The sequence below is a fragment of the Melozone crissalis genome, unplaced genomic scaffold (assembly GCF_028551555.1).
Source record: "Melozone crissalis strain CALT ecotype California unplaced genomic scaffold, PUWL_Pcris_2 ptg000019l_1, whole genome shotgun sequence".
Classification (NCBI taxonomy): Eukaryota; Metazoa; Chordata; class Aves; order Passeriformes; family Passerellidae; genus Melozone; species Melozone crissalis.
Genome location: NW_026535797.1, coordinates 5,552,645 through 5,575,389, shown reverse-complemented (window position 1 = coordinate 5,575,389; position 22,745 = coordinate 5,552,645). Strand labels below are relative to the sequence as shown.

General features: G+C 43.0%; 2 protein-coding genes across 2 annotated transcripts in view; one reads left to right on the top strand and one right to left on the bottom strand.

The window, feature by feature from the left end:
* Positions 1 to 5,335, top strand: part of INPP5F (inositol polyphosphate-5-phosphatase F) — a 38,633-nt gene extending 33,298 nt beyond the window's left edge. The window contains exons 18-21 of the mRNA XM_054277145.1: positions 33 to 106; positions 1,320 to 1,448; positions 2,181 to 2,268; positions 2,724 to 5,335. Of these exons, the coding sequence (XP_054133120.1) occupies positions 33 to 106; positions 1,320 to 1,448; positions 2,181 to 2,268; positions 2,724 to 3,825 (1,393 nt within the window). The 3' untranslated portion in view covers positions 3,826 to 5,335. The remainder of the gene's footprint in view (positions 1 to 32; positions 107 to 1,319; positions 1,449 to 2,180; positions 2,269 to 2,723) is intronic.
* A 244-nt stretch (positions 5,336 to 5,579) lies between these two features.
* On the bottom strand, positions 5,580 to 22,655 carry MCMBP (minichromosome maintenance complex binding protein). Its single transcript, XM_054276796.1, has 16 exons — positions 22,520 to 22,655; positions 21,824 to 21,909; positions 20,110 to 20,250; positions 19,781 to 19,822; positions 19,229 to 19,330; positions 18,650 to 18,779; positions 17,873 to 18,024; positions 16,979 to 17,079; positions 15,013 to 15,182; positions 14,070 to 14,193; positions 12,870 to 12,987; positions 10,605 to 10,770; positions 8,328 to 8,461; positions 7,685 to 7,849; positions 7,225 to 7,313; positions 5,580 to 6,860 (listed from the first exon to the last, which is right to left on the bottom strand). The coding sequence occupies exons 1-16, from the start codon at positions 22,575 to 22,577 to the stop codon at positions 6,734 to 6,736; spliced, it is 1,905 nt and encodes a 634-aa protein (XP_054132771.1). The 5' UTR covers positions 22,578 to 22,655; the 3' UTR covers positions 5,580 to 6,733.
* Between the last annotated feature and the right edge of the window lie 90 nt (positions 22,656 to 22,745).

The following is a 22,745-nucleotide window of genomic DNA, read 5'->3' as shown; positions in this document are numbered from 1 at the left end:
TGGAAGCACTAAATTCTGTTTCTTTCTTCTAGCTACGATGATGAAATCGACAAAGTGAATCAGTACCAAAGGTTAAGTCTTGAAGCTCTGGAAAAAATAGAAATAGGTAAGAAAACAGTCACTCTGTGTCTTTTTTTGAATGCTCTTAACAAAGGCTTGAGCACTTATCAAAGCATCCTACAAATGTATTGAAGCAGCAGTGCTTGAAGTGTGGCACATGCCCTGGGCTCCCCACCCAGAAATGGCCCCTCTGGCTGAAAACAGCTGCCAGGCTCTTCCTGCTGCTGGAAATGGAAGCTTTGATCACTGGAAGGTTCTAAAATTTTCCCTCTTTCAAACTCCTAAAAGAGCCACAGAGTCATCCAAACAGATTTCATTATTTATCAAATGGCAGCAACAATTTTGCCAACTTCTGTAATGAGTCACAGGTTTGTGCATTCAGGGCTCTCTTCCTTTGGTCCAAACACAGCCAGTGGCTCAGAATTGTACTTCAGATCTGCTTCACAGCTTTGTAAAACTTCTTTCTCAAGGGCTGGTAACAAACATGCTGTTTCAAAAGCACCTTGTTATGCTGATTTAATTTATTTGCTATAGAATGCAACATCTGCAGGCGAAATCCAGCATTTTCTGCTGGAAGCATTAAAGATGTGATCTCTAAATCATGAAAAAGGTGATCCAGCTGGGGAGAAGGGAGTGTGTGGCCTCCTGATGGAGTTCAATCTTCCATTGCACAACACACAGTGATTTCATCATCTCCTGACTAACTTTCACTGTGTCTGTGCAATTTCTGGGCATTCAGGGGAAAGGTCTCCCTCACGTGTGTATTGTGGACATTTGTATCCTGAGGCACAGAGCAGAGTCCAACATCTCCATCCACACCTCATTTAATGCTGTAGATTATGCAGGGCACTGAAGAGTTGAAGTACTGGTCTGAATCTTGAAATTTCAGTTACATCCCCCTGATAAAAATACTTGCTTTTCCTTTGATCCTTGCAGGAGCATTCCCTAAAAACCCACAGGATGTAAAAAGTGTAAAGCTTTTTTTTTCCCTTCTATTTGAAAGAGTGATCTGCAATAAACAATCAGGCTGGATTGTAACAGGCATACAGAGAGTGTAATTACTTTTTGTAAGTTATTGATTGTTTAGTTAATGTGAAAATCTTTCTTTTAAAGTATCAGTCCTGCTCTTATGAAAACATGAAGCATTTTAGTCTGAAAAACACTGTCAGCACTTGCATAGCCTTAGGTGCAGGCTCTGCAGTATCTCTTTCAGTGTTTGGTTAAAGATTTCTGAAGATTTCTCCTGGTTTCTCTCTCAGGGCCTGAGCCTACTCTCTTTGGCAAACCCAAGTTCTCTTGCATGAGGCTGCATTACAAGTACAAAGAAATGAGTGGATATTTTCACACTCTCAGGGCTGTGGCTCGCAGCCCAGAAGAAGATGGAAAAGGTTTGTGTCCTGTGTAGAAGTTTTAGACATAGAAGTGTATCCAATGTGTTGGTGTTTCTCTAAAAAAGACTTGTTCCATTGCTCTTAAAATTTATCCTTCTTCAGAAATCACTTCAATAAAATCCTGTTGTGATGTTGGAAAGCAGTTTAAAAAAATCACTCAGTTACTGTTCTAATAGAAAAAAAAAAAAAAACATTTCAGATACAGCTTTAAAGTAAAACATCTCTCTAGAACTTGAGTTATTTCCCTGTCCAGGTCTTTACTGCTTCAAAAACTTAGAAAATGAAGTTAAAATTAACTCCTAAAGAGGTAAAGAAATCGATTTCTGTAGTGAAATCAGTGTCTGGCAATGTTCTTGCTTGTTGTTTAACTAGATTAAACAAACACTAACAAGGGAAAAAATACCACTTCATACCTGGAGCACTGAGTTTTGTCAGCAAGGATTAGAATAAATAAAATTGCTTCTCTTCCTTCCCCAAATGAAGCAGTGGTGGCAGTGATTTGCTTAATGCTGAGTATTTAGACCTGAAGGAGAGTTTATTCTTTAGGTTTGTTTTGTAAGCTTTAAATCAGAATTGCAACTTGAAGGGCACAACTGCTCTGCAGGGTGAAAGAAAAGCAGTAAAACCAAACAAAATTACATTAAAATTAGACCTGTTTCTTTGTAGATTGTGGAATATGGGTTTTTAAGGGTGTGTTTAAGGGTCTGACAGGTTCTGCTTGGATTTCAGACACCCTTCAGTGCATTGCAGAAATGCTGAGAATCACAAAGCAAGCAATGGGAATGGATGTGCCCATTGTTGAGAAGAAGCTGGAGAGGTGAGTACCTCAGTGATGTGATCCTTCTGTATGCCACCTTTGCTCTCAACTCTGCTGCTTCTCCCAGCTGAGTAGAAAGTGCAGCCAAAAAACCTTGTTCTTTTTACAGCTATTGCAGACTGAATATTTGCTAAATCTGGCTACTGGGTATACACAAAGTTAGGGTTAAAAAAATGGAGAATTCAAATCCTTTTTCATCAAAACTAAAGTGCCTGCAGGAACTGCCTGTTCCCCTTATTTGGCTGCTGTTCTGTATCAACCCTCCTTTGTTGGTTTCAGCTTGATTAGCTTATATGGGTACAATATTATTATGTAAAAAAAGGATTAAATTTATTATTGATGTAAGAAAAGGGTAACTTAGGAACTGAAATGTCCATTTGTGTTACAGAAATAGACTGGAGACAGAGTACACTTGGTGCTTTGATTGTAAAATAAAGATCTTTTTCCTCTTCTAGGAGGAGCAGCAAACCTCACGAAGACATCATTGGCATTCGGTCTCAGAACAGAGGGTCCCTGGCCCAAGGCAAGAATTATTTACTGAGCAAGTTCTCCTCCCTCAATCAAAAGGTGAAACAAACCAAATCTAATGTAAACATCAGCAACCTTCGGAAGCTGGGCAGCTTTGCCAAACCTGAAGTGAAAGTCAATTTCTTAAAGCCAAATTTGAAAGTCAATCTTTGGAAGTCGGACAGCAGCCTGGAAACCCTGGAGAACCCCGGGGTGGATGCGAAAGCCGCCAGCGAATCTGACACGGAAGGCTCGGACAATGACTCCTTCCACTCGGATGACTTCCTGAGCAACTCCAAGTCGGACGAGGAGGGACAGCTGGGGGGGTCCCTGGAGAACGTGGGCCCCACGGACTACGTGCTGCCCAGCTGCGGCATCATCGCCTCGGCGCCGCGCCTGGGCAGCCGCTCGCAGTCCCTGAGCAGCACCGACCTCAGCCTCAGCGTGGCCGTGCCAGCCGAGGGCCGGGACGCTGCCCCGCCCGCCTCCGACAGCGCAGGGCTGCAGCTGGCCAAGCCCGTGGATGTGTACTGCCAGAGGTTCGTGCAGGATGCCCAGAGCAAGGGCTGTGATGTGCTGGAGCCCTCTGAGGCTGGTCCTCCAGAGCCCCACCACGCACCCGCCCAAAGCAGCGGGAGCGCCGCCAAGAAGGCCGAGCCCAAGGCCGAAGCTGTGGCAGACGTTCCTTCCAGGCCATCAAAGCTGGATGTTCCCTCTTCTGAGCCAAACCCTCAGCTCTTGGCTGTGGGGGGGCCTGACTGGAGCAAATCCCACAGGAGCCCGGGCTCTGTGTCTGGGAACCCGGAGCCAGGACTCCAGGGCTCTCCTTCCCCCGCCGACGGCAGCAGGGCCGTGTCTCCCTTCGCTAAAATCCGCAGCTCCATGGTCCAGGTTGCCAACATCACCCAGGCAGGATTGACTCAAGGGATTAATTTTGCTGTGGCAAAGGTCCAAAAGAGCCCTGCGGAACCAGAAGCTTTAAATGAAATCAAACAAAAAGAACTGAGAGAAATGTTTACGCAATGCCAGACGCGAATAATTCAGATCTAGTTGCTCATTTGGGAAGTGTTCTTCTAGCTGTGGCTTCTAATAAAATAACCCAATGACATCAGGACTATTGTGGCATGAACTGCTACTGGATACTGGGATTGATAATAGCTGATTTGTTTACAAGCAGTGAGAGATGCAAATGAATTTGGTTCTGACCAAGCTTCAGAATTCCCTCAGGCAGGTGAGACAGAACCTGTATAAACCATATTTAAACAGGTAGCTTAGACACTGGGATTCAATAAGCATGCTGTCTATCTTAGATGTGTTGCACAGTTATTTTTTTGAGACTAATTTTGTAGCTCTTCTGAATTATGTAGAAAGTATTTATACTCAAAGGATGATACTGCACTTCTCTGACCTTACTTACCTTGCACTACACCAGCAAAATAAAGTACCGGTAAATTACATTTTATTTATTTTTGGACTAGTATTTTTACTTGTTTTCAATGAAGTTCTAGATGCAGCTCTCTGAATTGTGCCTCTACAATGGGAACCAATGTGTTTTTGTTGAATTTAAGTATGTTAACCAGAAAGTAAGATTTCTTTCTATCCTTTTCTTTCCAGACATCCTGGGACACTTTCATTGTAGATGAAGCTTAGAGACCCAATCTGAAATACCCACAATCCTGCAGTGCAAATTTCTTCTGTAGATTGGTTTTTTTTCCTCACTTGTTTTGATGTGAGGGGAAATGAAGCAAATGTCTTTGAATTGTCTTGCCCATGTTAAAGCAGTTATTTTTTTTTTAAATTCCAAACTCTGCCCATTTGCTCTTTTTGTCTCTGTAAAGCAGGATGAGCCAGATACCTGCCCATCAGGCACTGTGTCCCTCTGTGCTAGGATTCTCTCTAAGGATGAAAATTGATGCAAAATCCCAACTAACATCTGGAGCAGGAGGCCAGTGCACTGCTTTGTAAGATCAGGGTTGCATTAGAGCATAGCTGTCAGCATCTACCCGAGACCAAATTCCTGACCAGCTCCAGCTTTGCACCTCGCAGGGTGGAGCATCTGCTCCTGCTGGGAACTGGATCAAAACTCCCCTTTGCTCTGTGTGTCCAAGGATTCCACCTGTGAACTCCTCCTTCCCAGGAATGCCTTGCCATGCCATTCCAGTGTAGGACCTTGTCCAGAAGCTGCTGTGAAGCAGGACCTTGCTGTGCTGTGGTTTGTGACTGTAGCACCCTGACAGACCCAGTGCCTCTGTCCTCGTCCCTGTACTGTAGATAGCTGCACGTGGTGTCCCCACAACGTCCTGTCCTGCCCTAGGGTAGCTCTGTGTCTTAGGACTTGTACTGTGTCTGAAATCATTTATCACCTGAAACTTTGATAAGCAAATTTGGTTTATTTATTTTATTAAAGTGATGTGGGTTTGGGTTTTTGTTCTTTTTTTGAGTGTCTATACTTGTGGTTATATTTAAAATTAAACTACTGCTGTATTTTATTGTGAGCAATATACATGAGATATTTTAATAAAAAAAGTGGAATCAAAAGCAGGGTTTGGTATGTGATGTTAAGGCATGTGGGAGTGCAGGGCTTTGGCTGTTTCTTTCAGAATTACAGACACAATTCCCCTGGTAGTCAAGGGACACAGGCATGACTTCACTTTTTTATCCTCTTAGAATGGTGCTGCTTTTCTGGGCAGCCAGGGCCTCACCACCCTCACAGGGAAGAACTTCTTCATATTTTATCTAAATCTATCTTCTGTTAGTTTGAAGTCATCACCCCTTGTCCTGGCCCTGTCCCTCTCCAGCAGTTCAATGTCCTTCCAGCTATGAAATATTGGAGATGGCAATGGGCACAAAAACATCCCCTGAGGCAATCTCAGAACCCAACCCTGCATTCCAGCCCCGCTGCCTTTTGAAAAGTGTTCATTTCCTTCCTCATTTGTTCAGTTGCTTCATTCACAGTAATGCAGCACAAGTCAGACAAAACCATGAATATTCAGTTTTAGTGCTCAAAAACAAAAAAAAGAAAAGAAATAAGCTCTAAGTGATTTGAAACAGCACCAAGCTTGGCTCGAATTTAGGATACACAAAAAATGTTTCTCATAATAAGTACTCAGTATTAGTGGGAAGAGACAAAATCTCCAGATTGGCTGTACAGCAAAAGCCCTCATGTTTAGAACAGGAAAATACCATAAAAAAGGGGGTTCCTGTCCCTGTGATCTCAATCAGCAGAAAGCACTCAGTAACCCATTTCACCACCCTGCAGTACTGCCAAGGCAGAAAGTAAAGATGTGTTTTGTGTGAGCACAGGAGTATCACCCACTGTCCAGTCAATGTGGGTTTTTTTGAGAAGCTGTACCAGGACAAAGCTCATTGGAGAAATGTGAGAAGTCATGGTCTGCTCTAAGCACAAGGCAAATATTTTTCATACCTGAGCTGGTCAAATCACTGCTTGGTACCACACTGTGATATCATCACACTGATGCTGCTGCTGCTCTGAGTGTGACCTGCTCCAGCTCACAGAACAGCACAGAGAGTGAAGTCAGCACCGCCTCCAGCTGCAGCTGCTGGCCAGCTGAGAGCTCTGATCCTCACAATTCAGCCAAGCAGAAATTAGACCACAAATGTCCTCCAGAACAGAGCATACCACTGCTATGTATGAAGGGCTCTGGCTTAAATTCTCTTATTATTAAAGGGAGTAAGTTTACACAACCTCAGTATTAAAGTTTAATATCAAACAATTTGCTCAATGTTACCAATTTTCAATTACAAAACAGGGTCCAAAAAAATTCCATAAAATATGTTTAGGTGGCTGAACAGAGTTAAGCACGTTCAGACTGCAAGGGTAAATATCCATAACTTTTTGGTATAAATTATCTACAAAAACTGGTATAAACAATATTCCAATCTTAGTATGGGTTCCACCTAGGATTAGAGCCATGTTCAGGGTGACATCCAGCAGGTGTTAAAGTTCATTGCCATTGACACATTGCTGCTGCTGCAGCCTGGCCTTGCGCAGCGCCTCCAGCTGCTTCGCTCGCAGCCACCGCTCCCTGGAGAGCGTCGTCTGCCCCGCGCTGAGCGACAGGAACCTGGGGGAGCACAGAGAGCCTGTCAGGAACTGCTCCTGCAGCTGCTGCAACCCACACAGCTCACACCCAGCCCAGAACAGCTCAAACACAGCCCAGCTCAGCCCCAGCCCAGCCCCAGCCCAGCCCACTCAGACCCAGCCCAGCCCAACTCAGACCCAGCCCAGCCCAACTCAGACCCAGCCAGCCTTCAGGAGTAAGAAAGCAAGGGATGAAAGCAGGAAGCAAATACTTGGCCTAACTAAGAATCTCCTCTGCCTCGCTCCTCTGTCTGGCAACTCTGACACAACTCAGCTGCAGACCAAGTGCTGGCTCAAGCTGCAGCTGGCTGGGAAGCCCAGAGTGGTGACAGGAGCACCACACCCACCTGGCCACCAGCAGCATTTTGTGCAGGTCATCGGCCGTGACGCTCTCGGGGTTGTTCTTGCGCATTTCCACAAAGTCTTCTTCCACTGCCTGGAACAACACAGCATGGAGTTATGGAGCAGAACAGATCTCCAGGAGGAGATAAGAACACTGTAACAACCTTTAGATTTCAACCTTTCAACTCATTGCTGCTGAGAAAAACCAGGCTACTTCTCATCTTTGTAAAGAACCCATTTTCAAAATGAGTGTTAGAAAGCAGGTTACATGCACTGTTCCTTATCTAATAAATTCAGTATATACTTTACAAACCCTTGAAGGCACAGTCAGGATGTGAAAATGCTTCTATTTGGGTTTTGTAAAACTTAGAGGAGAATCACTGACAGGGCAAGTACAGTAACTGTCTACTAAGGTGGTTTCTATCCAAATACACAGCTGAAAACAAATGAGGGAAGTGTCCCTACCTTGGTCACCTCATCAGATATACTGTAGTCCAGCAGCCTCAACAAACTCAGGTAAATTCGGAATTTGTTCAGCACGGAGGGCAGCACTGCAGTGAGGAGGCTGCTCATGTACTCTTCCATGTTCGGGGGAATTATCTGTGGCTGTAAGTGGACTTGGCAATCTGACTGAAAGAGAAAATCACATTTCATCTCTTTCCACATCCCACTATTTTCTATTCCAAGACTAATTTACTCTCAGAAGGAGCAGAAGTCAGTATTTCCCAGAACCAAGGTAAGATAATTCTTGAAATACTCTCCAGCTCACGTTTTGAACAGCTCCTGATCCAAGCAGGAGAGCCAAGGCTCAGTGGACAAAGCTGGCATGTCAGAGAGCAAGCTCAGGGTACTGCAGGGGCAGTGCCACATCTGTGCCATCACCTCAGAACCCACCATGCCCGAGGGAGGCTTGGAGAGCAGCACATCTCTGCAGCTTTACCCACCCTGGGTCCTTCACCACCTCACCACCCCTGTTCAGGAAGGAGGAACAAAGCTCCATCTCTGTTTTCTGGCCACGAGGGAGCAGGCAGCAGCTACTGCCAGTGTCACACCCTCCCTGGTCACAAGACATTTCCTGTCCCCACTTGTCCCTCCCTCCCTCCCTCACCGGCAGCAGCGAGCGGCCCTCGGAAGTGATCAGCACATTAATGTTGCATGGGAATTCCATCCGGTGGTAATTGAAGTCATAATCCACCTTCTGCCAGGTGATCAGGTTACCCAGGGCTGTCACATTATGGACACCTGCAAGAGCAACAGCAAACTCCCTGAGCACTGGAGCAAAACAAATGTCAGCCCTGATTGCTGCTTCCCATCTGTCTTTAAGGAGCAGCAAGCAGAAGGATTCTGCAATCACCCTGTTCCTGCTTGTGTCTGAGGTGTCTTCCAGACACAGACAACCACTTCTGAATTTGAATCTAAATTAAGAATTCTTGATTTCAGGCCTAAACCCTTGTCTGGCTTAGTACATGAGTTCATATCTCATGTCTTCACTGGCCCTACAAAGCCAGGTATCTATTTAGAGAGAAAAACCAAAAAAGAAATCTCTCCTCAAAGCAGAAAAATATCAGCAATTTAATTTTGCCAATTTTTTAATGGTACTCACTCGCCTTACCTGGAATTAAGTTATTTAAAATATTGACAAATTAACTAGTTGACCCTTGGGATGCTCTCTTTGAAATATCAACATGTACCTGACAAACTGAATTTCTCTTCAGCAGTTACTGCATCAAATGACAAAACTACTGTTGCAGTTTTGCCTTTAAATACTTAGTAATAATTTAGTACAGTGTAAATAAAGGCAAAGTTAGCAAATAAAGACAAATTTAATATTGGGGTTGACTGGGACATTTTTCCATTTGAAATTTCCAAGCTGTAGCTTCCAAGAGCTCCAAACCAACTGCCACATCTGAAGACACTCTTCTCTAGGATTAAATTTTGTTCCCAATGCTGCTGTAAGAAATGAATAATTTGTACTTCTTTACTCTAAATTCAGTAGAAAACAATATCACATCAGCAAAAAAGAAATAAAGTCACCAAGCCTTTTTTATCTGCAACTTTTAATATCTAAAATATTATTTTTTCACTAAACACTGAGTATTTTTAAAGATTACAGACAAACATTTTAGAAAACCTATAAACCAGCAGAGCAAGAGTTCTCTCTAAATGGGAGTTTATCATATTTTAACTACTTTTTTTTTGGAAACAGAGCTTGTTACTTGTTTTACTATTTTCTTTAGCAAAATTTTGTAGCTTTGCTAAAGATGAGTAGCAAAAAATACTGAAAACTCAAAATTGAGTAATTTCAGTTTGCAACTTTTAAGACCAGTAATTAAAAAAACCAGAGTAGCTTTCTCCAGACAGCATTTTGATTTTAAAATTAAATTACTTGCAGTGATTTCCTGTTGTTTCATAGGATCTCCTGAGCGGGAAGGAACCCATAAAGATCATTGGGCTCCAGCTGCTGGCCTTGCCCCAGGACTCAAAGACACCTGTACTGTGCATTCTCCAGGTGCTGAGCTTTTAATGCACCTCAGCTCTTTTATGTGAGTTATAATTAAATTAATTTCTAAAGCTCTGCTGAAAGCATGCTACACAGTGCTACATCAGCTTGTAAGACAGAATCCCCACTATTTTTAACACAGTAACAGCAATCTTTTTTCTCCAGTTCTCAGGGATGGTTTCCAGATATACAGTAAAAATGTAGAGCATAAGGCATCAGCATATGCTTTGCCCACTTCATGCACTATCACAGGAAACTGAAAGGCCACTCCAGTGAATCAGAATTATTTTGGTAATGAAGAATTCTCCCAATTTGTCTTAAGTTGGCTGAGAAGGCTGCAGGAAGCTGCTTCAAAGCACTGCAATAGGATTTCTGTGAAAAATGTCTGCGACACTTTGGGGCTTCCACATCCTTTCTTTGGGGTTGTGTATCTTCTGGGAAGCAAAGGGGCCCCAGAAGAAGAATGTAAACAATTATTATCAGCTGCTGTGGAATGCAATAGGATGCACCTGTGATTGGTTCATGTTCCCATGTTTATAATTAAGGGCCAATCACAGGAGCGAGCTGGGGACAGAGTCCCTGGACACAACTTTGTTAGAGATTCTTTCTATTCTATTCTTAGCTTAGCAGCCTCTGCAACTTCTCTCTTTATTCTATTTAGTATAGTTATAATGTATTATATATCATATATCAATAAATCCAGCCTTCTGATCAAGAAACAAGATTCTGATCCTTCTCTCACCACCCCAGCAACCCACTCAGGATGCTGTAATAACAAAGAGTTTAGCACTAGAACCCTTATCAGCGGGACACGATTATCACCGTGTCTAAGAACACAGCAGCTTTTAACCTCCCAAACGAGCTTGCAGACACCAAGCTGTGTACCTGCAGTGTCCAGCTGTCCCTGCTCCAGCTGGGTCTCGTCTATGACCAGGGAGGTGTTGCTGGCCAGCTGCAGCAGCCCGCTGACCAGGCGGTTGGCCGCGTAGTCCTTGTGGGGGATGAAGCGCGAGTGGTTCATGCTCTCGATGCTCATGCGCAGGTGGTAGGACTGCAAGGAGAAACAAACATCAGCAGCCAGGCAGTGCTGCTCCTGTGTTGCAGTGCGCTGTAATGTCCCATTTTAGACTTCCAGGTCACCTCCCAGGTGTGCCTATACCTCTTCCCCCTCGCCCCCTTGCTGAGTGAGTCCTGTCGATCAGGCTTAACATTCCAGCAAGGCCTCGTGTGGTTGGTCAAGTTCAAAGGATGCCCCTCAGGCCTGGGGGTCATTGGCCTGTCTGGGTGTCCCTCGTCCCTTGAGACCCTGCCCCTTCCACCTGGTTGGGTGGCTCACCTGTCCCTCCCCTTCCCCTGTCCCTGAGCTTAAAAGGTGAATCAAGCCATGCGGTCGGGATTCTGTTGGAGCTGTTACTACCATTCAGACCTCTGTAACCATGGAATAAACCTCTGGATATAAACCCTCCAGCAGAATCCATCTCCTTTTCCTCTTCACCATCGCCTGAAGCCTTCCTTCCTGAGGTAAACGGAGTTCCTACCAAGCCTGGACTTGTTCAGTGCCCAGCTGCAATCTCCAACAGCCAAGGTATCTCTGGGGTGATACACCACAATTACTGCCTTTGGCCCAGCAGCGAGGGTCAGACTGGCCCAGGCACAATCTAACTGGTAATATTTGGATTCTTATTCCAATACTCCTGCAGCTGCAGCTGGCCTGGGAGCCTGCACAGCAAAGCAGAATTTGGCACTGCAATGCTTTATCCCAAATAACCTAATGCTGTGTATTTCAAAATTTCCCAAAGGAAACTACTGTTGTTAGGAATTCCTCTTACCTGTTCTGAACATCTAGGATGAGCTCAATAAAAAATTATTTATTGCAGCAATACTGTTAGTGTGACCCCAAATTGAATTACTGTGGCTTTTCTGCAGTGCAGTATCCACAAACTTGAGTAAACCCTAATGACACCACTGTAGCCATGATATTTTCTGAAAAATCCTTTCCTTAGGATTTTTCCTTCTGAGAATCTGAGAGGCCTCAGGAACAAAATGTAAACATTGATTATCTGCTGCTGTGGAATGCAACAGGTGCATCTGTGATTGGTCTCATGTGGTTGTTTCTAATTAATGGCTAATCACAGTCAGCTGGCTTGGACTGTTTCAATCAGTCACAAACCTTTGTTATCATTCTTTCTTATTCTATTCTTAGCTAGCCTGCTGATGAAATACTTTCTTCTATTTTTTTAGTATAGTTTTAATGTAATATATATCATAAAAAAACAAATCAAGCCTTCTGAAACATGGAGTCAACATTCTCATCTCTTCCCTCATCCTAAGACCCCTGTGAAGATCATCACACACCATAATTTAATAACCCAAATGTATAAACACATCAATCCAGAAAGACCAAATAAAGCATGCAGCATCTGCCTATCAGCTCAATACCTCTGAGGAGAGGATTTTATTGCATATTCATCCTAGATGATGAGGCACACAGACTTCAACACACAGGCCAGCCCCATCTCTATTGTTACCTGCTCTGTACATGGGGAGCAGGAGAAAATACATTCTAGGCCAAGTGTTGGAACATTTCAGCCTGCCTTGACCAGGCTGGATCAGTGAGAACAGGTCCTCCAGCCCTGCCCAGGCACAGCCCCATCTCTTTTGTTGCCTGCTCTCTACTTGGGGAGCAGGAGAGCACTCCAGCCTGCCCTGGCTGGATCAGTGAGAATACATCCCCCAGCCTTGCCCCATCTCTATTGTTACCTGCTCTCTACAGGGTAGCAGGAGAGCATTTCAGCCTGCCTTGATCAGGCTGGATCAGTGAGAAGACATTCCCCAGCCCTACCTCTATTGTTAGCTGCTCTCTACCTGGGGAGCAGGAGAGCATTCCAGCCTGCCCTGACCAGGCTGTACCACTGAAAACAGGTCCCCCAGCATTGCCCCATCTCTATTGTTAGCTGCTGTCTAAATGGGGAGCAGGAGAGTATTCCAGTCAGCCCTGGCCAGGCTGTACCAGTGAGAACACACCCCCCAGCCATACCCCATCTCTAGTGTTGCCTGCTCTCTACAGGGGAGCAGGAGAGCACTCCAGCCTGCCCTGGCCAGGCTGTACCCATGATAACACGCCCCCAGCCCTGCCCAGGCAATGCTCACTGCTGGCACCAGCTGCTGGATCAGGCGGTACAGGTGCTCGCTGAAGGCGCCGCTCCGGGGACAGCCGCTCAGGTTGACGGTGAATTTTCCCAGAGGAAGCACATCCCGTCTGCCATAGCTGCACCAAAAGCAGCACAGGTTAGGCAAACACCTGGCTAACACTGGGTACAGGTGTTAGCAGCTGGAGCAGTGTGTGGTGTCTCTGACAGCCAGCAGGATTTCAGAACACACACAGAGCAAAATCAGCTCCTCCGCCTTCCTCCTGCAGGAGGCTGAAGCTGCTGCTCACAGCACCACACAACAGCAGGGATTTACAGTGCTTGGCACCTGCAATGGCCTTCCAGACATTCTGTTCTCCCTGTACTCTGCTGTTACTCAGTGAACACACTCCATTCTTTTCCTTTCTGCTGCCCAATCTCAACATCCCTCCTTATCACACTTGTTCATCTCCTTTACCTGCCCTCAGCTTTCCTCTCCTTCTTCTCACTGTGTATCACATCCCCAGTCTTGACAACTCTCAACCTTTTTGTGATACCAGCTAGGAGAGAAAATACATTCTAGGCTAAGGGACTAAAAAACATGAAAACAACCTATTTTGACTTTGAAGACTAAAATGACTAACATTAAATTTGGGCCTGACAAAGAGTTTCTGAAGTTTCACACTTAAGATTTTAATCAGTCCAAGGATGCTGCTCTTTCACCCATAGTTTAAATCAACATAAAAATAAATTTCTATCACATGCTAAATAGGGAACTTGAACCAATAAATAGGCTTATATTTAATTAAACCAATTCCCACAATGTACCTTGTAGTACCTAAGCAATAATTCCTGCAGTCAGGAAATGCTGGCTTTGGGAAGTCAGTGGCATGTCCTACTCATTAGAAGAAGCCAGAGGCAGAAAGATGTTTTCAAACCTCTGTTTAAAGATGTCTTGGAGACTTTGTCAGCTCTCAAAGCAGCACTGAAAGTATACACTGCCATAAAGCTGCTCTTTTATCAATATTTACTGTTATTTCAGACACTGAAATCTGCCTTTGTGTGTACTGTGACAGGACAACTCCACCTGCACAAAGTACTACTGAGATAAGTATTATTTAGGCTATTTCTGCCATTTATATGCAGACTGGTGAAGAACCCAATAGAAGATTTCTTTTAAATGCTCAATACATAAATTGTCAGCACACATGTCAATACTTACACTGTAGAAATGAGATGCAGTATCAGGTATTCAGCAGCCAAACTGTCTCCCAGGAGGGCATGGGTGAGGAACCCCAGCAACTCTGCTCTCACTGGTGACAGCTCAGACATGAAATTAGAAACAACTGGCAAAAGAGCAGAGGACAAATGTCAGAAAATGTTCTTGTTTCTCACCCTCTTCCCTCTAAATAAATTTGACTTTCTGTCACAGTTGGATGAAGAAAAATGTTTATTCCAAAGCAGTCAAGGAAAAAACCCCAAATGCTCATTGGTTTTTTCAATTGGCTTTTGACAACCTGAATCATTCAACACTTCTGGAAATTATTTTTACAAAAGATTAGATATTGTGTAATGCATTTGCAGCAGGGTATAAAGTGTAGAGCCAAATTTATAAAATCCATAGCTGCTCTGTTTTATATTAAAGGCAGAAAAAACTTCTAACATATTGCTCAGAACAAGCAATACAAGGCACTCAAAGAAGAAAGTCATAAATACCAGAGGTCTGCATGCAATAATTCAAAGAAAAAAATAACAGTCAAACAAGGAATAGCACAGCTGCTTAAAAGCAGAATTGCCTTATTTTGTGCACAGTATTAGGAGTCTCTATATTAGCAGTATGTTTCTTATTTCCAATATCACACTAAACTGGAAATCTAATTTTCCAGCAATTCACAACTCTGTGTGAAAACAAATCAAATCCTATGGCTGAACAACTTGGTAAAATCCTTGGGCACGTAGAATGTAAAACCCAACTCCACATAAATCACTTTTATTTCAGCCAAATAAAATGTAAACATCACATAAACACAAACATCTGCATCCTGTGCAGCACTGCATGGTTCTTCCATTTACCAAGATTTAAATTCAAACCCTGCTGTTGAGGCATTTGCCTCTGAGCAAAGCAGAATTTGTTCAGATGTGCTGGAAGGTGCCCAGGCACTCACAGGTTTTGCTCTCCTCTTCGTTAAGGCAGGCAGGCAGCAAGGGGTTAATGTGTTGCAGCTTCTGGGCCAAAATGACGTGGATCCTGGGCACCAGGGAGGCTGGGGGGCTGTGCACCCTCTGCTCCTCCATGGTGTCCATGCACTCCATGGCATCCAGGCTGGAGCTGTCCCTGTGGAGAGGACACAGCACAGCTGGAATCACAAACATCCCAGGCAATTTCTGTCCCTGTGAGCCAGAACAGCTGGAAGCAGGCCAGGAACAGAGGAACAAAACATCCACTCCCAGCTCCTGCTGACTCCTGCCACACTCAAACCACCTTCTTCAGGATCTTTATAAACACCACAAATACTGAATCACAATTACATAATGACATACTAACATCAAAGCAGGCTTGACCCAAAATATCTGGATTCTATTCTTTTCAGAAATAGCCAAGCCATATTTTTCTGAAGGAAAAAACCAACCCAACAAAAACCCCTCAAACAAAATCACATTTAATATTTGCTGCATACAGGCTGTAGCTTCAAGTAAAATATGACACTGTTCTGTCCAGCCTGTACTGAAGTCTAAACAGTAGCTTTTAAAAAAATAAGGTCATTTATTACATTTGTCTCTGTAAGCACATGTGGGATTTTCACATCCCACCAGGTTCTGGAGCCTGACAAGATCTTCTAGACAGTCACATCACATCTCTGTCACTGGCTGAGTAAAAGAGCTGTGAATAAATAAACCCTAATGTACCTCTGCTGGAACCTGGAGGTATTGCCTCTTAATTTAAGAGTTCAGATGCACAACTGCTCTCCCTGAAGATGTCTTACAAAATTTCTCCAAGGTTTTAATGTTCATTTTTAGAAAGTAAAATCCCTAAAGTGACTCTATCAGATGACAGTAAAATTCAGCACAAATTTCATCTTCTTGTACTGGTTTTAAAAACTGTCAGGCTTTATTACTTCAAAGCCACTTCAGTTCATCCACACACTATCCACTCTTTCCATTAAAAGAGATTTCTTTTGTTTGTATTCAAAATGTTGCTAAATGCCACCATTTTGTCTTCTTGTTACAGAATGACACAGGGAAAAAGCCACAAGCACCTGTGAGAGAGCAACTGAGCTGTCAGTGTGGGATCAGCTGTCACACAGATGATAACAAAAAGCAGCTGACCAGGCTGAGGTAATTTTTAAGAAGTTGGCACTATAAAGGATTCACATTGCACTCTGGGTGTCCTACTTGCCAGAGATGAACAAACTCACCAACAGAAATGATTCAGAGTGCAATGGTTCAATACATCAGCAGTATTTATGTTAGATTTTGGTCAAGAGTTTTATTTTGAAAATTGACTTCTTGCATCCTAAATGATTTTGTATTCTGTCAGGCAAGGAACTGCAGAACAGCAGGTGAAATGGGAAGTTTCTATCAGTGAATTAAGAAGATGAGGTACCTTAATTAATGAAAAATCAACCCAGTTTTTACTCATTTTGGTCACTATCACTCTGGATGCAGACATGCAATTATAGTCTTATATTCTTCATGTTATATATTCTTCATTCTTCAGAATGAAGAATTATATTCTTCAGAAATGTTTACATTTCTGGTAACAACTTCCATGGACTTAGAAATTACTTCAAAAGGACATTTGTAATTTTAAGGCTTCCTTAAAAGCTTTGTACACTATTCACTCATTCACTGAAAGTTTGGTACACATGAAAGAGCACAAAACATTTAGCTACAGAAACATTTTCTGCTTTGCAGACTGTACAGCAACCTAAAAAAAGATGCACTGGGTATCCAAGGATATGGATGTACCACAGCACATTGGCCTTCAGTTTCCAGGATGCTGGATGTAACACTTTCCTCATCAAGCTATTTTAAAGCAACAAAATTCACTTCTCAAGCATAATTATCATGTACTTACACATTTCCCTGTCTGCTCACTGCAATAAAAACTGCATTTCAGGGCAGCCTTACCTCTCTTCACTGTTCACTATGCTGAGCACTGGGTCCACAGACAGAACACCAAACACCTCCAGCACATCATTGACTTTGAAGCTCTCCCAGCTCTCATAGATCTGCCCCAAACAGAAAATAAAAAATAAAATGCTGAGGCAGATGGGCCAGATGCAGGCCAGCAGAAAAACTGTCAGATAAATGAAACTCAGGAATCTCAGCTGTGGCCTGAGAACAGTCTGAGTGAAGAGGTCTCCCCTTGCCCTCAGTGTCACTAAGCTTACACTGGAAAAGGGATTTGTCAGGGAGTTCACAGTTGTTTTATGATTCCATGTTTTTTCTATTGGCATTCTTTGCCACATGAGTGTAAACAACTGCATTCTACTCCGATACACCAAGATTTGCTGAATAGCCGAGAAGTCAATACAGCAACAGCAGAGAAATTTTGTGTAAAGTTTCATAGTAATATAACAAAGCAGTGAATCAAGGACTATTTCAAATTCAATACACAAATGTGTAGTTTATTGGATTTTCAGCTTGGTTTTTCACAGCTGTTTTTCAATTAGAGGAAATATCTTAATATCATAAGATATTAATCTTATGATAAATAAGATTAATATCTTATGATATTAATCTTATTTATCATAAATATCAGCTGCACCCTGAAGCATCTTATACTGGAATCTTTTTTTAACTAAATGGGGTGAGAAGGTGCAAGCTCTAATAAATGCTGCTGAAGGATTCCAGCAATTCAAATGCAGCACTCAAGAAGAGAAACACTGTGTTAGTGAAGTGAAAGAATGTAATTATCTCTGGAAACAAAATTCTGAATTTGAGACACATTTCTGTGCCTACAAACCACTGCAAGGCTGATTCTGAGAGCACAGCCCTGCTCATCAGCTCTGCATCTCTCACCTTTACAAGACATGCTGGTCCCTTCTCTCCTGGCAAGGGAAAATTTAGGTCAAGTGGAGGGGAGCAGTTGGGAGAAATGACATGATGACCTGCAGAAGCTTCTGTTTCTAATCTCTTTGGCTCCACACATCCATGGATATCACCTCCACTGCCTGAAAAACAGGATTTGCAGACTTTTTAAAAAGAAATGCAGAACTGAACAACTTTCTTCAGAATAAAACTCATTTAACAAGACATCTGAGACCAGAATATTTAATAATGCAATATACTTGACAGAACATACTCTTAATATGAGAAGTCTCACAAGTGCATATTATATGTAATCAAGTTAAAGTGTGAGAGAGAGTTCTGGCAAACATCTATGTGTCTTGGAAACCCAAACATGGCCAGAAATCTGATTTTCAAAATGCAAAGTTTAAACCAGAGGAATGATTTTTTTCCTGCAGTCCATAAAAATGCAAAAGTAATATATTTCTGCACTTCACTTTAAAAAAAACATGTCAGAATGTGCATAAAACCCAGTTTTATTAAAACTTTTATTAAAACCCAGTTTATATTAAAAACTTCTGTAGATTGTCAGCAAGTCATACAACACACATACAACACTACAGGCTCTCCCACACTCCTTCAAATCAAACCAGACTTCAACAAAGCCTCCAAATCCTAAAGGCTGCAACAACAATAATAATTAAACCAATTGCCAATATTTCAGTTTTCAGCAATGAATTTTTGCCAAATCCTGGGGAGACACCAGAACAACCATTGAGCAGCTCTTACCCATGTGCTGCTCCTTCTGTTTGGAGGGATGCAGGTCCATGTCCTCATCCTCCTCGTAGCTCCTCTTGTGGCGGCTGGGGGTGTAGGAGGTGGAGGGGCTCACCCGGGCCTGGCTGGCACTGATGTAGGCCTGGGCCAAGGGTTAAGGAAGCCTCACACTGAGCAGGGAAAACTCACCCACACTAAGGTTAATGTTGGTTTTTTAAACAAAATCCTGGTGTTTTATAGGAGACTCTCACTGTGTAAGTGTCCTGCTGCAGAAAATGCCAGCGGCTCAACTGAAATTTCTCTTTTCCTAAGCATTTACAATTAAAAATTAACAGAAATTTTAACGACTCTCCCAAGTAAAAATGTCTACTAAATCAAAACAAATGCTCCTAAACTCATTTGCATCCTTCTCATCCTCCTTTTTGTGCATATTACACACCATCACCTTTATTTTTTCTCTTTCTACACCTATTGCCTCTCCAGATTCGCTTAAAAAAAAGAAATCTTAAATGAACTTCTTCCTTAAATCTAACTAATTAGTTGGTGACCACTGATTGTATAACAAAGCACTGGCTCAGTCAAAAAAGATATTTCCTTCACCCATGCTGATTCACCAGGCACTGGAACACAGTAGAAAGTCTGTCTCTCCAAGGTGACTGTTTGTGGGGAGTTCAAATCAATTTCCTGCTGAGGCTGGAATGCCAAGAGAAATTTTGTCAAAAACCTGATTACAGTTTGTTTTCTTTTTCTAAGCTAACCCCACAGATTCACTCAGCCAGAAGTTACAATTAGCATGCAAAACTACATAACTCAGGAAAAAGTGAATATATAATGTGTTGATTCAAATTGCACTGCACTACCAAAAGTAACTATTTTCCATAGATTCAAGGTCATGGGGACTCCCCCCTCCACTCAACCAAACCAAATTTTAAAGACAACAGAAACAGCTGGAAGCCTGCAGAAATTAGAATGCCAGTGAGCAGTTATGAATACTCTGCTTTCCAAACCAAAGATTGACTTTGCATTTAGAGCAGTATCTTCAGGAATCCACTGCCAAGTACCAAAGAAGCTCTGTCACACATAAAACGACAACTTTCCATCCCAGTACTACTTCTCTAAGTTCATGTAACTTATAGAACTTACCCCACATTCTGCCACATCTCTGTATTTACCAAAATGCAAAACCTGTCAAGAGGGAAAAGGCAATGCAATCATTCTGTTTCTGACATCATCCTGAACATGAATCACACCAAAATCACTGAAGCCCAAAGCCCCTCACAGACATCCTGCCAAACATTTCATCATTTTCTACTCCTCAACAGAAATGTAACAGGTTATGTTTTACTGATGCCACTTGAGCTGAACACAGTTACTATCAGTGTCCACACTCCATGGGTTTAACTCACAAACTAGAGAAATCCAAGGACCAGAATGAGTAAAATGACAAAATAGTAACTCAGTATTTCACTTACACGTGCATTTGTGTTTGGGTCAACTGTTTCATAGACTCCCATGTAAAACTCAGGATCAAACATATCTTGAACCATGCAGCGAAATTTCACTAAGCTGTTGGGTTTCAGGTAATGCACAGGAACATCATTCAGTGATGGGACCTGTGAAAAAACAGATTGTTCTATACTACTGGTATATATTGAAGCAGTGCCTTGAAGTGAATCAAAACCAGCACAAAAATTTAATTCTCTGACCATTCAGGATATCCTCATTATCAAACCCCTATATTTATAGCACATTTAATATTTTCTGAGAGCATCTCCCATCCCAATTTAAGCAGTAACAAAGTGTATCTATCCCAACACCTTCCTGCAATGGCTGTTACAGATAATTGTTACAAATCTTAACAGTTCCCAAATTCTTCCAGTCCCAAATACTGGTTATAGGTCACTGGAACTGTATGAAAACTGTACAATATTTGAAATCAACTTTTAAATCAGAATTATTGCAGCTGCAGGATTAAACAGAATTTATCACTTATCTTATTTCTACTTAACAGCACTTCCACCATGTGCTATGTACCAGCAGTACTAGAGCAATTTGCATGCACAATTTCTTATAACAAAAGGTCCTGGAAAACCTGTATGTTAATTTCCAAGTCCATACTGGGGAATTCTTTTTCACACAGTTTTACATGACAATGGGAAAATAGAAAGAAAAAAAAAAATCAATGCCTAAACACATGGTATAACTTCAAAGAACTTGCAATATGAATAGGGTTTTCTAAATCTGAATATAAAATATTTGTTGAAAAAGCCTACATCCAACATTAAAATGCACTAAAAACTGTAAGTGGCACTATAGGAAGTGGCATTTTAACAAAAGTGTAGCCCCTCATTTTTTTGAACAAGAAAATATGAATTAAATTCCTTCTGATGTTGTAAATTTTACTCAAATTTTGCCATTAATGCTCTGATTTAGGCAACCATTTAATACTAAACACAGAATACTTTCACTGACAGAGAAAGAAAAATAATTGTCACCTCGTTTTAGTGACAGGTAGAACAGATTTGATCTCAAATTTTCTCATCCCCTTATCAGTCCCATTATGTCATTTCTGCTACAGCCTTTTAGAAAAGTATCAGCTTTTGAACTCAACTGTGCACACTTTATTTTTAAAACCTAAAGCACAGCTTCCCTGCTAAACTGCACAAACCAGGCCTGACCCAGCACAATAAAGCACAGTTTTAGTAGGAAAGCATTCTTTCCTTAAAACCTGAGGGTCCAGGCAACTAATTATTCAACCCACACAAGTTTTGCATTGTGATAAAAGCTGATAAGAGAAAGGGTTTATGACCAGCAGCCCGTGGTGCACGGTGAGGACTCACACTTCCCCAAAAATGACAATATTTGTCATCTCCTGCCATCTACTGACCGTGCTACAGAGTGGCAGCAGCCGGCAGCGATGGCCTGGGGGAAGGAGGGTGCTGAAGGCAGGGGATGGACGGGCTGGGATTTCACATCCCGGCTTTACACTCAGGTCAAGGCAGCCGAGGCAAATTAAGGCAGCCGAGGTGCAAATTCCACATCCCAAAGCATGGGCATGAAATTCAGTTGCACGCTTATCGTGAAATTGCAGGACTTTATCTAAAGCAAGCCACTGCAATAAAGTGTAAAAAACAACAAAGCTTAAGAAAAGGTATAACTCGAAAAGAAAAAAAAAAACACTCTTACCCAGTTAGTAGCATTATTTTCTTTTAATTTCTCCTTGAAGTATTCGGTTACCTTCTTCTCCCAGTCAGAGTTTGGAGCATTTTGGGCTACAACAAACAACATATCAACGTGCCCGTTATCACCACGTCAGAGACTTTTACCCAGCATTCTCCCAGCACATCAAACAAACCCAACTTTCACTTCTATCTTGGGGAAGTGAGTGCATCTCGGACTAATTTATTCCTCTTGCAATTCACTGAGTTCCCATTTCACACCACTCGAGAAGCACAGAGCCATTGCCGGGAGCGAGGGAAGCAACACCGCAGTGGGGACAGGCAGGAGCCGAGGCACCGCAAAATTTAATGTCGGTATTTTTCAGTGAAGATTAAACCCAGATTTAATTTTCAGTGTCTAAAATAACGTAAATGATCTTTAAAAAAAAGGACTAAGCCGCGGCTGATAGCGCTGGTATCATCAGCAGTGCTCGGCAGCGCGGGCAGCCAGCACGCGTTGCTGCCGGAACCCAGAGACACACGAGATACACAAAACGCACGCTGTATTCGAGATATATAAGACATAAAACAGATACATAAGACACAACAGATACATAAGGCACAGAACCGGCCCCGCCATCACCCCACGAGGGAAAGCGCCGTCCGGTTCCGGGCGCCCGCGGGGCGCTCCCGCCGCCGCCCGGGGACGCGGGCCCCGCCTCACCGAAGATGCCCTGCACGATGCTCAGGGGGCTGTTCAGCCAGTCGCCCACGCACGGCATGGCGGGGTCGCGCCTCACCGCGGGGCTGCCAGCACCCTGCGGCCGCCGAGTCCCGCTCGCCAGCCCAGCGCGGGGATCACCACCACTTCCTCCTCCTCCTCCTCCTCCTCTTTGCCCTCCTCCTCCTCTTCCTGCGGGAATGGCGGCCGGGCCCGCCTCCCACCCCTC